At 42.3% G+C, this 13,199-nt stretch overlaps 1 protein-coding gene and 1 pseudogene across 3 annotated transcripts in view; one reads left to right on the top strand and one right to left on the bottom strand.

Annotated features, from left to right (window-relative positions):
* GTF2B (general transcription factor IIB) overlaps positions 1-13,199 on the top strand; it is a 55,824-nt gene that overhangs the window by 8,977 nt on the left and 33,648 nt on the right. Inside the window, exon 1 of one of the 3 annotated variants that reach the window (XM_021666429.2) lies at positions 10,453-10,526. The exons of 1 other annotated variant lie outside the window; for it this stretch is intronic. In XM_021666429.2, coding sequence (XP_021522104.1) covers positions 10,510-10,526 — 17 coding nt within the window. In that variant the 5' untranslated portion in view covers positions 10,453-10,509. Of the gene's footprint in view, positions 1-10,452; positions 10,527-10,879; positions 11,079-13,199 lie in introns of those variants that run through there. One more of the 3 variants, XM_021666430.2, reaches the window with a different exon arrangement.
* On the bottom strand, positions 2,723-7,246 carry LOC135273223 (uncharacterized; annotated as a pseudogene).

The following is a 13,199-nucleotide window of genomic DNA, read 5'->3' as shown; positions in this document are numbered from 1 at the left end:
TCAAGTTAACCTTTTTTTAACTTGAAAAAAATCAGTAAAAGTCCCCTGTGTATTTTATGGTGAACCAAATACCACCTCTAAAACTGTGTGTGTGTGTGTGTGTGTGTGTGTGTGTGTGTGTGTGTGTGTGTCTGGGCGCAGTGGCTCATGCCCTGTAATCTCAGCACTTTGGGAGGCCTACGTAGGCAGATCACAAGGTCAGGAGACCAACCTGGCTAATATGGTGAAACCCCATCTCTACTAAAAATATAAAAATTAGCCAGGTGTGGTGGTGCATGCCTGTAGTCCCAGTTGCTCAGGAGGCTGAGGCAGGAGAATCACTTGAACCTGAGAAGTGGAGGTTACAGTGAGTAGAGATTATGCCACTGCACTCCATCCTGGGTGACAGAGTAACACTCCATCTCGAAAAAAAAAAGAAAAAAATGTCCTTGTTACATGGATTGGTTTTAACATCTAAATTGAACTGAGATGTTAGGAACCTTCTGTATATCATTCCCCTATTTCAAATATAAAAGTTGCTTCCTATTTTATATTATAACTAAAGTTTTAAGTTTTCTATTTTTAGCATTTACCTTCCTTTTTTTTTCTTGCTTCCAATTTTATATTATTATAAATAATATTGCAATGGACATTTTCATGAACATAGCATTCCATATTTTAGATTATTTCCTTATTTCAGTACTCAGAAGTGGAATTACTGGTTCATGAAGCTTTAACAGCTGAATCATTTTTGGAGTATTGCCAACTTGCTTTCTGAAAAGGATTGTATCAATTTATAATGTTGTGAGCAATGCAAGACCATAATAAGAGAAGCAATTTCTCATCACATGACCACACTTTATAATACTTTCAGAGTTTTAAGATTCAAATAATATGAGATAATCTGCAAAGAGGTACTCATTTTACACAATAAGGCTTTTAGTATGCAATTTTCATGGAAGCAATAAAAACATAATGCTAAAATTCAGTCTTTAAGAAAGTAACAAATCACATTAATATGAACATGTTCTGCCTTCTCATTTTCCCCCAGTAGCTCATCAGGGCACTTGACTAATAGGACTTTAAAGACAAACCTTAATCTAGGCTAAAATAAGTGTACTTGAGGCTGGGTGTGGTGGCTCACATCTATAATCCCAGCACTTTGGGAGACCAAGGCAGCTGAATCACTTGAAGTCAGGAGTTCCAGACCAGCCTGGCCAACATTATGAAACCCTGTCTCTACTACAAAAACAAAAATTAGCTGGGCATGGTGGTGGGTGCCTTTAATTCCAGCTACTGGGGAGGCTGAGGCAGGAGAATCACTTGAACCTAATAGGCAGGGGTTGCAGTGAGCTGACCATTGCACTCCAGGCTGTGCAACAGCAAGACTGTCTAAAAAACAAAATAAAAATTAAAAATTAAAAAATAAGTGTACTTGAAAACATTTTCAGAAAATAATATTTTCATCTATCACTAAATTTTCCATGTTTTATTATAAAATGAGAAAGTTGTTGTTTTGTAGAAAATATTAACTTCAGGACATATGATAAAACACCACTAAATAGTGTGGTAAAACTTGTGAAGTCACATATTTAATGCAAAATGATATCTTTTTGGGAAAAGATACTAATTTTGAAAGTCACAAGCTATTAATGTGAACCCTTTAGGGTTTTTTTGCTTTGTTTTTTCTTTGTTTTTTGTCATCCCCACCTTCTGGTCTCCCTCTCCACTTACGAGTTTTGCTGTTTTTATCAGAGTAGTTTAGGTCTAAAAGAAAAACATTGCTTGATGAAAATTGAATTAAGAGGTGAATTAATTTCTAGCAATGTTTTTCCCCAAATCTGTAAAGAGAGAACAGTTAATATTTTCTATTTATAGGTTATTAATGTTTTAAGAGTATATTCTACTTCCCAGCACTTGAAGAAACTGCTGGCTTTTCCCAATGAAAATCTGGATTTATTCTCACCTGGAAGAGAATCCACTAACACTGGGAAACCAGATGTATTAGTCAGGGTTCCCTGGAGGGACAGAACTAATTGGAGATATGAAATGGAAATACACACACACACACACACACACATATGAAGGAGAGCTTAGTAAGTATTAACTTACACAATCACAAGGCCCCACAATAGGCTGTCTGCAAGGTTGAGGAGCAAGGAGAGCAATCCAAGTCTCAAAACTGAAGAACTTTGAGTCCCATGTTTAGGACAGGAAGCATCCAGCACAGGAGAAAGATGTAGGCTGGGAGGCTAGGCCAGTCTCACCTTTTCAGGTTTTTCTGCCTGCTTTATATTTGCTGGCAGCTGATTAGATTGTGCCCACTGGATTAAGGGTGGGTCTGCCTTCCCCAGCCCACTGACTCAAATGTTAATTTCCTTTGGCAACACTCTCACAGACACACCCAGGATCAATAATTTGCATCCTTCAATCCAATCAAGTTGACACTCAGTATTAACCATCACAAGTCCACCCCTTATCAACCTGAACCCATACACATCTCCTGAGATCACACATAATTTTCAAATAAAGGCACTACTAAGGTCATAATTACCCCTAACATAATCCACCTATCCTTTGTACAACCAGAAATGCACCAATCCCCAACCCAAATACTATTACATAAAGTTAACAATACTTAAATACTTATCTGAAGTCAATAACTCTTATGTCACATGATAAAAGAAAAGGAAATAAAATGAGGATATTTTGTTGGTACAAGTGTATACATGCACAAACTTGTTTAACAAAAGAAGGAGGAGATACTCAGGACAGTTATAGTCCTCATTGCTGCACATGGTGGTAGCTGGTCTTGATGACTACCTTCTTCCACTACCCATTCAATATTTCCTTTGCCTTCAGCAAGCACCTCAGCAGGTTATGGTTTCTTTCCTGGTGGAGTGACCCAAACCTTCATTCCGGAGGGTTCTAGACCATTTGTAGTCCTGCCTAGACTGGGCTGTTGTAGTTTCCCATTGACCTTAATCACAGGGCATGTTAATACTAAGAGACGCCCTAATGGATGTCCCATATTCCATGCATACTCTTCCTTACCTTCATTTTGTAGTAGATTGATTTAATCTTGATTGTCCGGGTCAATCACCGCAGCCAACACTTTAACTTTCTTTTTAGCCTGTTGACTTAAAGGTAGGAGGAGCCCAGAGTGTCCAGGTGGCAATTTTAACTTCCAGTTTAATGAAATTGTTGTGTCTCCTGGTGGCAGCATTCCTCCCTCTGGAACTAAGACCTCTAGGCAGGCAGAACGCAATGTCGTGGGAACAGGAAGCAAAAATTTTGCTAGTGGATCACTAGGGGTGATGGTGAGTGGTGCCACTTCCACTTCCACCCCTTGATTCATGGATGCATGAATAGTGGCTATAGGAGAAATAGTACCATATATTGGACACTGATTCAGAGCATACAAGGCCTTCTTGAGAACTTTGCTCCAGCCCTGCAAAGTTTTGTCACCTAGTTGGCACTGTAATTGTGACTTCAAAAGGCCATTCCCCCATTCTATCAATCCAGCTGCTTCAGGATCATGGGGAAAAAGGTAAGGCCAGTGAATTCCATGAATATAAGCTCACTGCCACACTTCTTTAGCCATAAAGTGAGTGCCTTGGTCAGTGGCAATGCTGTCATGAATATCACAATGGTGGATATTCTGTGAGTCCACGAATGGTAGTCTTGGCACAGCATTGCATGCAGGATAGGCAAACCCACATCAGGAGTATTTGTTCCAGTGAGGACAAACCTCTGCACTTTTTATGATGGAAGAGGTCTAATATAATCTACCTGCCACCAAATAGCTGGCTGATCACCCCAAGGAATGGTGCCATATTAAGGGCTCAGTGTTGGTCTCTGCTGATGGCAAATTGGGCACTCAGCAGTATCCGTAGCCAGGTCAGCTTTGGTAAGTTGAAGTCCATGTTGCTGAGTCCATGCGTAACCTCCATCCCTGCCACCATGGCCACTTTGTTAATGGGCCCATTGGGCAATGACAGGGGTGGCTTCAGAAAGAGGCTGAGTGGTATCCACAGAATGGGTCATCCTATCCACCTGATTATTAATATCCTTCTCTGATGAGGTCACCCAATGGTGAGCACTCACATGGGATACAAATATCTTCACAGTTTTTGACCTGTTAGAGAAGTCCATCTGCATACCTCTTCCCCAAATTTCTTTGTCACCAATTTTCCAATCATGTTTTTCCAAGTCCCTGACATCCAGTCAAACCATTGGCTACAGCCCATGAATCAGTATATAATCACACATCTGGCCATTTCTCCTTCCATGTAAAGTACATAACCAGGTGCACTGCTCGAAGTTCTGCCCACTGGGAAGATTTCCCTTCACTGATGTCCTTCAGGGATGTCTTAGAAAGGGGCTATAGTTCTGCACCTGTCCACTTTCAGGTGGTACCTGTATATCATGCAGAACCATCTGTGAACCAGGCCATAGTCTCCTCTTCCTCTGTCAACTGATCACAGGGAACTGCCCATGAGACCATTGGTGCAGGCTGGGGAAGAGAAGGCAGGGGGGTAAGAGTGGAGACCATGGGCATTTGGGCCACTTCCTCATGTAACTTACTTGTGCTTTCAGGACCTGCTCGAGCCCAATCGCATATGTATCACTTCCATTTGATGATAGAATGTTGCTATGCATGACCCACTTTATAACTGGATAGATCAGAAAGCACTCAATTCATGATAGGCAGTTCAGGATGCATGTCACTTGATGACCCATAGTCAAACATTCAGTTTCCACTAACAGGCCAAGAGCTGTCTCTCAAAAGGAGAGTAGTCATCTGCAGAAGATGGCAGGACCTTGCTCCAAAATCCTAGAGGCCTCTGCTGTGATTGACCTATGGGGGCCTGCCAAAGGCTCCAAACAGCATCCCTATCTGCCACTGACACCTCAAGTACCACTGGATCTGCTGGGTCATATGGCCCAAGTGGCAGAGCAGCCTACACAGCAACCTGGACCTGTTGCAGAGCCTTCTCCTGTTCTGGACCCCACTCAAAACTGGCAGCCTTTCAGGTCACTCAATAAATGGGCTGGAGTAACACACCCAAATAAGGAATGTGTTGCCTCCAAAATCAAAATAGGCTCCCTAAGCATTGTGCCTCTTTCTTGGTTGCAGGAGGGGCCAAATGCAGCAAATTATCCCTCAACTTAGAAGGAATATTTCGATAGGTCCCACACCACTGGACTCCCAGAAATTTTACTGAGGTAAAAGGCCCCTGAATTGTAGTCAGATTTATTTCCCATCTTCTGGCACGAAATGTCTCACCAGTAAGTCCTGTGTGTTTGCTACTTCTTGCTCATTGGATTCAATCAGCATAATGTCATCAATGTAATGGACTAGTATGATATATCACAGAAGCAAAAAGTGATAAAGTTATCTCCGAATAAGATTATGACACAAAGCCTGAGAGCTGATACACCCCTGAGGTAGAACAGTAAAGGTATATTCCTGACCTTGCCAGCTGAAGGCAAATTGCTTCTGGTGAACCTTCCGGACAGGAATGGAGAAAAAGGCATTTGCCAAGTCAATGGCTGCATACCAGGTACCAGGAGATGTGTGAATTTGCTCAAGCAATGAAACCACATCTGGTACAGCAGCTGCAATTGGAGTCACCACTTGGTTAAGCGTAAGATAATCCACTATCATTCTCCAAGATCCATCTGTCTTCTGCACAGGCCAAATGGGAGAGTGAATGGGGATGTGGTGGGAATCACCACTCCTGCATCTTTCAAGTTCTTGATGGTGGCACCAATCTCCTCAGTCCCTCCAGGGATGCAGTATTGTTTTTGATTTACTATTTTTCTATATAGAGGCAACTCTAATGGCTTCCATTTGGCCTTTCCCACCATCATAGCCCTCACCCTACCAGTCAGGGAGCCAACACGAAGGTTCTGCAAGCTGCTAAGTATGACTATGACAGTTATGCATTCTGGCACTGGGGAAATGACCATGGGATGAGTCTGGTGACCCACTATAAGTCGGACATGCGCTAAAACTCCATTAATTAACTGACCTCTATAAGCCCCTACTTTAACCAGAGGACCGCATATGATGTTTTGGGCCCTCTGGAATCAACGTCAGCTCAGAGCCAGTGTCCGGTAGTCCTTGAAATGCCTGATCATTTCCCTTTCCCCAGTACCCAGTTACACTGGTAAAAGGCTGGAGGTCTCCTTGGGGAAGGGTGAGAAAAAGATTCACTGTATGAATTGTCAGTAATGTAGTGAGGTCCTTCCTCAAGAGGACCCGGACTCCCCTTCATTCAGGGGGTTCTGGGTCTGTAAACTGCCTCAAGTCTGGAAATTGATTGAGGGGCTATGATTCTCTGTTTTTACAATTCAAATTAGTCTTCAGTCCATTCTACCTGGAAGTTTTCTGCTTATATAAATTAAATAGGAATGCAGTAGGCTTCCTAACAATTTCACTTCTAAGAATACCCTGATTAATTAGCCAATGCCAGAGCTCTACACAAGTCAGACTATTGTGATTGCTGCTTTGCCTCTGCTATCATTATGGTAACTATGGCCACCTTGCCTTTGACAGTTGAGTACCACCACTTGGTCCCTGCCACCGTGGGATCCAATTATTCCATCGTATTTAAATTTTGCAGTTGTGTAACTGTGGTTCCCAAGGTTAGATCTGACATACAGAGAAGAGCAATTACAGGGCTCTTCAAAGATGCAGGTGCTGCCCTCACAAATCTATTTTGCAAAGCACTGGTCAAGGGTATATCTTCTGGACCCTCCCAGCAGGATGAGTAGGTCTAAAGTGACTATTCCACTCCACCATCCCAATCTCCCTAAGCCTTGGGATCCCTTCCTCTACATTAAACCAAGCGAGATCAGGCATTCCCAGCTCACTCACATCTTTCAATTCATATTTCAGCTAACCAAGCAAATAAACTATTAGAACCTTTTTAAAGTCCCTGAGCTGCAACATTAAATGTAGAGTCCCTACTTAGTGAGCCCAAATCAATAAATTCAGCCTGATCCAAATCTATGTTCCTTCCACCATTATCTTATACACTTAATGTCCATTTCCATGCCTGTTCTTCAGATTTCTGTTTATATAAATTAGAAAACTCAAGCAGTCACACTCCTTGGGGGTCACACTCTGAACCTCACCTCTAGGGGCCTGCCAGGACTTTAGTCTAGTTATAGTTCTAGAAGCAAACAGGGGTGTTGGGGGCGGCTCTTGAGGAGAATCAACATTATTTTGCCTGGCAACTTCCTCAGGGGTGGCCATCACTGTGGCTTCAGGCAGTGCAGGGTTTATCTCCTCAGACAAAGGTAGAAAGGCTGATGGCAGCGTGGGTTGGGGAGGGAATGTTGTCACTATTGGGGATGGAAAAGCTGTTTCCTCTGGCTAACAAGGTTCATTAGCGTTTACAAACTCAGCGTCCCCAGCTTTATCAGGGTCCTCCCACATGTCCCCATTCCAACTTTCAGGGTCCCATTCTTTTCCAGTCAATGCCCGCACTTTAACAGTAGACACCTGGCAAGGCTGTGCATGCACCTTTCATTGCAGGTCAGCCACTCACATGATAAGAGCTTGTGTCTGTTTTTCCACAATTTCAGCTGTTTCTCTATGGAACCAAAGACTGTCACTCAGGATAATCTTAGCTGATTTGAGGCTCAGTATCAGCTTCTGAAGCCAGGAGACAGAATTCCTGAGTTCATCATTTTCTTTTCATGTTGTCCACTGAACTTAGAAACAACCAATCAGTTTCATAATGTTCCTTGGTTCTCCACATATGGTCAAAGGTATTATGTATAAAGTCACTAAACTCCTTGCCTCTCACAAGCAGTGTATCAGGAGTGTCAAATGCATTTATTTTGTGTAACTCTCTAAACAGTTCACACCAAGGACTATCAGTGTTCTCCACAATATCAGAAATAGAGTCCTTAGCATTTTTTGGTGTAATCATATTAAGCATCCAACTCCAGAAACCCTAAACCAACAAAAGAACTCCATCCTAAATATTCTGTCCCTCTAGAACCACTCCTGTACCAAATTCTGTATTAGGGTTGCCTAAAAGCAGAACTAAATATATATACATATATATGTATATATATATGTATATGCGTGTGTGTGTATATATATATATGTGAGTTTATTAAGTATTAACTTACACAATCAGAAGTTCCCACAATAGGCTGCCTGCAAGCTTGAGGAGCAAGGAGAGCCAATCCAAGTCTCAAAACTCTATTTTAATACAAAAAAAAAAAAAATCCTTACAAGTTTATGACAGATAAGAGACCTTCAGGTGAGGCAGGAGTTAATTTACCCAGTAGCGCTGCCTCCCTTTTCTAAGGTTTCAGTCTCTCCCTTCAACAAACATTACTAAATACCCACCATGAATCCACTAGGTGCAGGTTCCATAGTTTGGGTCATCAAGAGATGCGCAGTTGTTTTACTCCTCCTCTTCTACCAGGCTAAGACGCTTTAGCATGAAACCAATACTGGATTGAGGTGCAGCACTCCCAAGCTCTTTCCTGGTTGCAACTTGACACAGCTGAAAGGGGCTGGCATTTTTCAAACTTTCCCAAACATTGAGGGAGGAAAAAAAAACCCACAAGAGTATAGTCAAGTTTTTTAAATTACAGAATTACAAAATAGAAGGCGGGGTTGCGGAAAGGAAAAAGAAATCATGCTCCCTAGTTCCCACCTACATTTCAGTTCCTAAAATCCTGCCTCTAGCACCCCCTTTTCTTTCTAAGGAAGCTAGTATCTCCTACCTTCTCAAGAAAACAATGAGTGCTCGATGACATTTAAATCTTATCCCCAAATGAAGGAAGCAGTCACTATCTTCTAAGTTCTCAACCCCATGAAAACCACCAAGCACTCTCTCTCTCTACCAATCCCCATATTTTCAAGAATAGTTTTCAGCAAAGTGTTGAGGCAGAATAGGGTCTGGAGGCAGGGAGACTAAGGCTGATTCACACTGATTTCCTAGAACTAAATCAAAAGGAAAACCCTAACTTTCGACACCTGAGTAACAAAAGAACCAGCGGCTACTTCCTTTGCAACTCCCCCCACCACACGCACACTTTTTCTGTGTGGCAGATGGAAAATTGAAAGAGACTCTTCAGCTGGAGCAGGAGTTAATTTAACCAGTAGTGCTGCCTCCTTTTTCTAGGGTTTCAATTTCCCCCTTCTGCAACCAATCAGAGATACTTCCTTCCTTCCTTTCTGCAACCAATCAGAGATACTTTCAATTTTCTGTCTGCCACAACTCCTGGGCTCAAGCAGTTTGCATAGGAGTGTAACTTTGTAATTTCACTTTAGCCTCTCATTGGTTGCTTTCCACAACCAATCAGACTGATTGTGGCGCCACTACTTCATTTAACTATACCAAGTAACTTAATGGGAAACCTCTAGAGGGTATTTAAACCCCAGAAACATTCTAAACGGACTCTTGAGCCTGTATACTCTGTTCACTCCCACCCTGTGGAGTGTATTTTCGTTTTCAATAAATTTCTGCCTTTATTGCTTCATTCTTTCCCTGCTTTGTGCGTTTTGTCTAATTCTTTGTTCAAAACGCCAAGAACCTGGACACCCTCCACCAGTAACAGTGTTATTGTTGTTAGTAGCAGTATTACTGTTTTGACGTTAGTTTGGTTAATTAATCTAGGGATATTTTACAGTATCTAGATGTTCTGCCAGGTTTACTATACTTAGCTATCAGCCAAATTTGCAAAGGCCATGAAAAAAACAAAATGATCAGAGCACGGCCCATAGCTTCATGCCTCTCGTACGCACATTGCTCTCACATAGTTTTGTTTCATCTGCCAATTCTAAAAGGGTATGCAAGGCAAGATACTATAACCTATATAAACCTAAGTAACCTATGTAAAGGACGTGCCTAAGAAGACAACATGCTAGCTGATGACAGAGCCTGAACAGACACCTGTTCTGGATGACCTAAGTGAATTTCTTTTTTTATTCCATATTCCTTAGAAAGAATCACCCTTGGGGCACGTTAAGAACTGGCTCAAGAGCTCCAACTGCCAGTTAAAACGGCGACCGAAAAAAAAAAAAAAAGAGAGAGAGAACTGGCTCAAATGGGAGCGCTTGACGCGGGGTGGGTGGCTGAGGGGGTGGGTGGTAGCGGTGAGAAGGTGGGAGAGGAAGGTGTGGTTAGACTTTTAGGGATGCACGCTTTGGCATCTCTATGAAGCCAGGGTTTTCTTCGTGTTTTAACTCTGTCAGATTGAGAGGAGCTCTGTTGTAGCCCCTTTGCAGGGTTTCCATGAGACTTTTCTTACCTCGACACTCCTAACAACATAGCAAAATACAGAAACAGAATAAGAACGTAAGAAATCGTGAAGCACGTACGTATAGGACGCTCACTGTTCTTGGCCTTTCTCCCGACCCGTAGCCCCGCCCTGTTACGACTGCGTGGGTTGTCTATAAAGACTCATCTCTGCGCGTCTTTCCGCCACACTCGCTTCCTGTTTTCGGCGGTTCTGTTTTGGCTTGTTCCGGGCACTGCAGTGGCCTTGAAGATGGCGTCTACCAGCCGGTTAGTGTGTCTGTCCGAGCCCGGCGAACTAAGGGGCGGCTCCTCGGGCTTTTAGGCGGTTTCCGGGCAGCCTCATCGGGCTGAGCGCCTAAGGATATGGGAGAGAAGTGGCGGGACTGACCGACCGGCCGGGACAAAGGCACTTCCAGACAGCAGGACTGTCGGGGTGTCGCAGGGGTCACCCAGCTATCGACGTTATTGCCCCGGCGTCCTGTGTCTTCTCCTGTAGGCACCACCCTTTGTGGGTCCTGGTGGGCTTCTGTGTCCCCAGCCCTTGCCTTCGTGTCTTTTCCGAATATTTCGATCTCCTTTTCTCTTTTTCCCCGCCTACGCTGTTTTTTTTTTTTTTATCTACGATCCAAACAATCCAAGGGTCCACAATTTCTCCTTTTCAAAGGGACGGGAAACAGTTCTAGTTCCCTATCGATCTGACAGCTAGGGAGTTGGGAACGTCAGCATTGGTAAGCCGGATGGAACCAGGTTACCATCGCAGCAGGCCTCGGAAGTGGAAGCTAGAGCCATCGAAAGAGTTGATTAGTTCCTTGCTAAAGGGTTTGTTTACAAATATCGTTGCCTGTGTACTTCTGAAGAAAATCTTGTCTAAGAAAATTAGTTATATGTGCTGGGAAGTCGCCCTGTAGTATATATTTAAGAATGCAATGTACTCATATCTACAGGAAATGCATGTAGTATCCTCAGAAACAGCCTTTAATCTTGTGACCTGAAAAATGCTTGTAGACCCTAATTATATCTCTTATTACCACTATGAGGTAGATATTAGTATTTTTGCATAAGTGTAAACTGAGTCATGCCAAGTTGGCTTTTCCAAGGATAGTGTTAGAATGTAGAGTCTAAGATACCTGTTTCCTGTTATCCGCACTTGGCCTCTGATTAACTAATGCTGTATTGAAAGTATCAAATTAATTCTACAGCTTCCGGAACTCTGGCACTATTTTTCTGACCCTGCCGTCGTCTGTGGAATTGGTTAGTTTCACAGTGAAAGCCATTTTTACAGAATAATTAAACCTTTTCTGGTAACTGCCAAGACTTTTTTTTGTGGTTAGAAAAAAAGAGTTTGGGATGGGAGGCAGCTTTAGCTAATGTACTGTTCGGTTAGAACCCTTAAAGCCAGTGACACACTTGTTTGCTGATTTTGATTCTTTGATTGGATACTCATTCTATCTGTGTGGTGTTCTGTCAGGTAAGGCACCCTTGTAGGTAAATGGAAAACTTTAGCTTCCTCAAATCACTCAAATACAACTTAAATTCTATCATGGCTTTTTTTTTAAGTCTGAAATTTTTTCTAGATATCTGCAATTAATGTATTGTTGCAGTTCCAGTTTTTCTACCAGTGACAACAAAGAAAGTTAAATGTATTTTTCTTTTCTTTTTCGTTTTTTGGAGGAGTCTCTTGCTCTTTCACCTGGACTGAAGTGCAAGTGGCACAATCATGGCTCACTGGAGCCGTGACTGCCCCAGTTCAAGTGATCCTCCCACCTCAACCTCCTGAGTAGCTGGGACTATAGGCGCACACCACCGTGCCTGGCTCATTTTTTTATTTTAAAATTTTATTAATTTTTATTTTTGTAGAGACAAGGCCTCATTACGTTGCCCAGGCTGGTCTCAAACTCCTGGGCTCAAGCAGTCCTCTGGCCTTGGCCTACCAAAGTGCTGCAATAACAGGCATGAGACACTGTGCCTAGCCTAAATGTATTTCTGCCTTTTGCATGTTTTTCCCTCGGGAAGATCTACTGACTAGGCTATGAAACTGGCTGGTGTCCTCACCAAAGAGTACAAATGTGCATTCAAATGTAAGCTCCACCACTTAATATGACTTCAGCAAATCATTCTCTGAGCATAATCTTTAAAATGGAAAATAGTGCCTTTCTTGCAGGATTGTTGTGGAGATTGACAATAATATATAACACCAGTCATATAGTGCATCCCCAATAAATGATAGCTGTAAATGGGGTTGGGGATTATCTGGTACTTTAGTAGTCTCATTTTAATTCAGTGGTGGTTGTTTCTCTATTCCTCCCCTATTGTTTTTCTCTGTTTCTAAGTCCACCACCTGATTTATATGGTTCCTCTTTTGTATTGTGGGTAATTGGATTAAAAGTTTACTAATTTAGCATACTTTTACTTGATAGGTAACACATACAAATGGTCCAAAAGCAAAAGCACAAAAGACTAAAACCATGAAAAACAGTCTCCCTCGTTTCTTGGCTCCCAGCCATCTAAGTCTCCCCTGATCATAGTTACTAGTTTCTTGGTGTTTTCCTAGTACTTATGCTTTAAAAAGCATACACAAATAGTTCTAACTGCTCTTCTCCCCAAAAGTGTCCTAATTTAAACTCTCTTCACTGCCTTGCTTTTACCGTTTTTTTTTTTTTTTTAATGACGTTAGCACACAGATTTTAAAAGTAGGCAGCTCAGTTACAAAGTGAGCACATATATATAGCTAGTACTCAGGTAAGGAAATCAGATACTGCTAGCAGTAGCTAAGACACTAGCAAAGTCTCTCTCCTCAGTCATTCCTCCTCCTCAGAGAAAACCACATCCTGATTTCTAACACCATAAATTTGTTTTGGCTGCTTTAAAGTTGGCATAAATGGCATTTTATTCTGCTCTCTAGTTTCTGTCAGCATTTTGAGGTTCATCCGTGTTATTGTG

The sequence above is a fragment of the Aotus nancymaae genome, unplaced genomic scaffold, assembly GCF_030222135.1.
Source record: "Aotus nancymaae isolate 86718 unplaced genomic scaffold, 86718_ANA_hifiasm-v0.15.2.pri h1tg000007l, whole genome shotgun sequence".
NCBI lineage: Eukaryota > Metazoa > Chordata > Mammalia > Primates > Aotidae > Aotus > Aotus nancymaae.
Note: the sequence above shows the minus strand (reverse complement) of the source record. Positions and strands in the feature narration are given on the sequence as shown.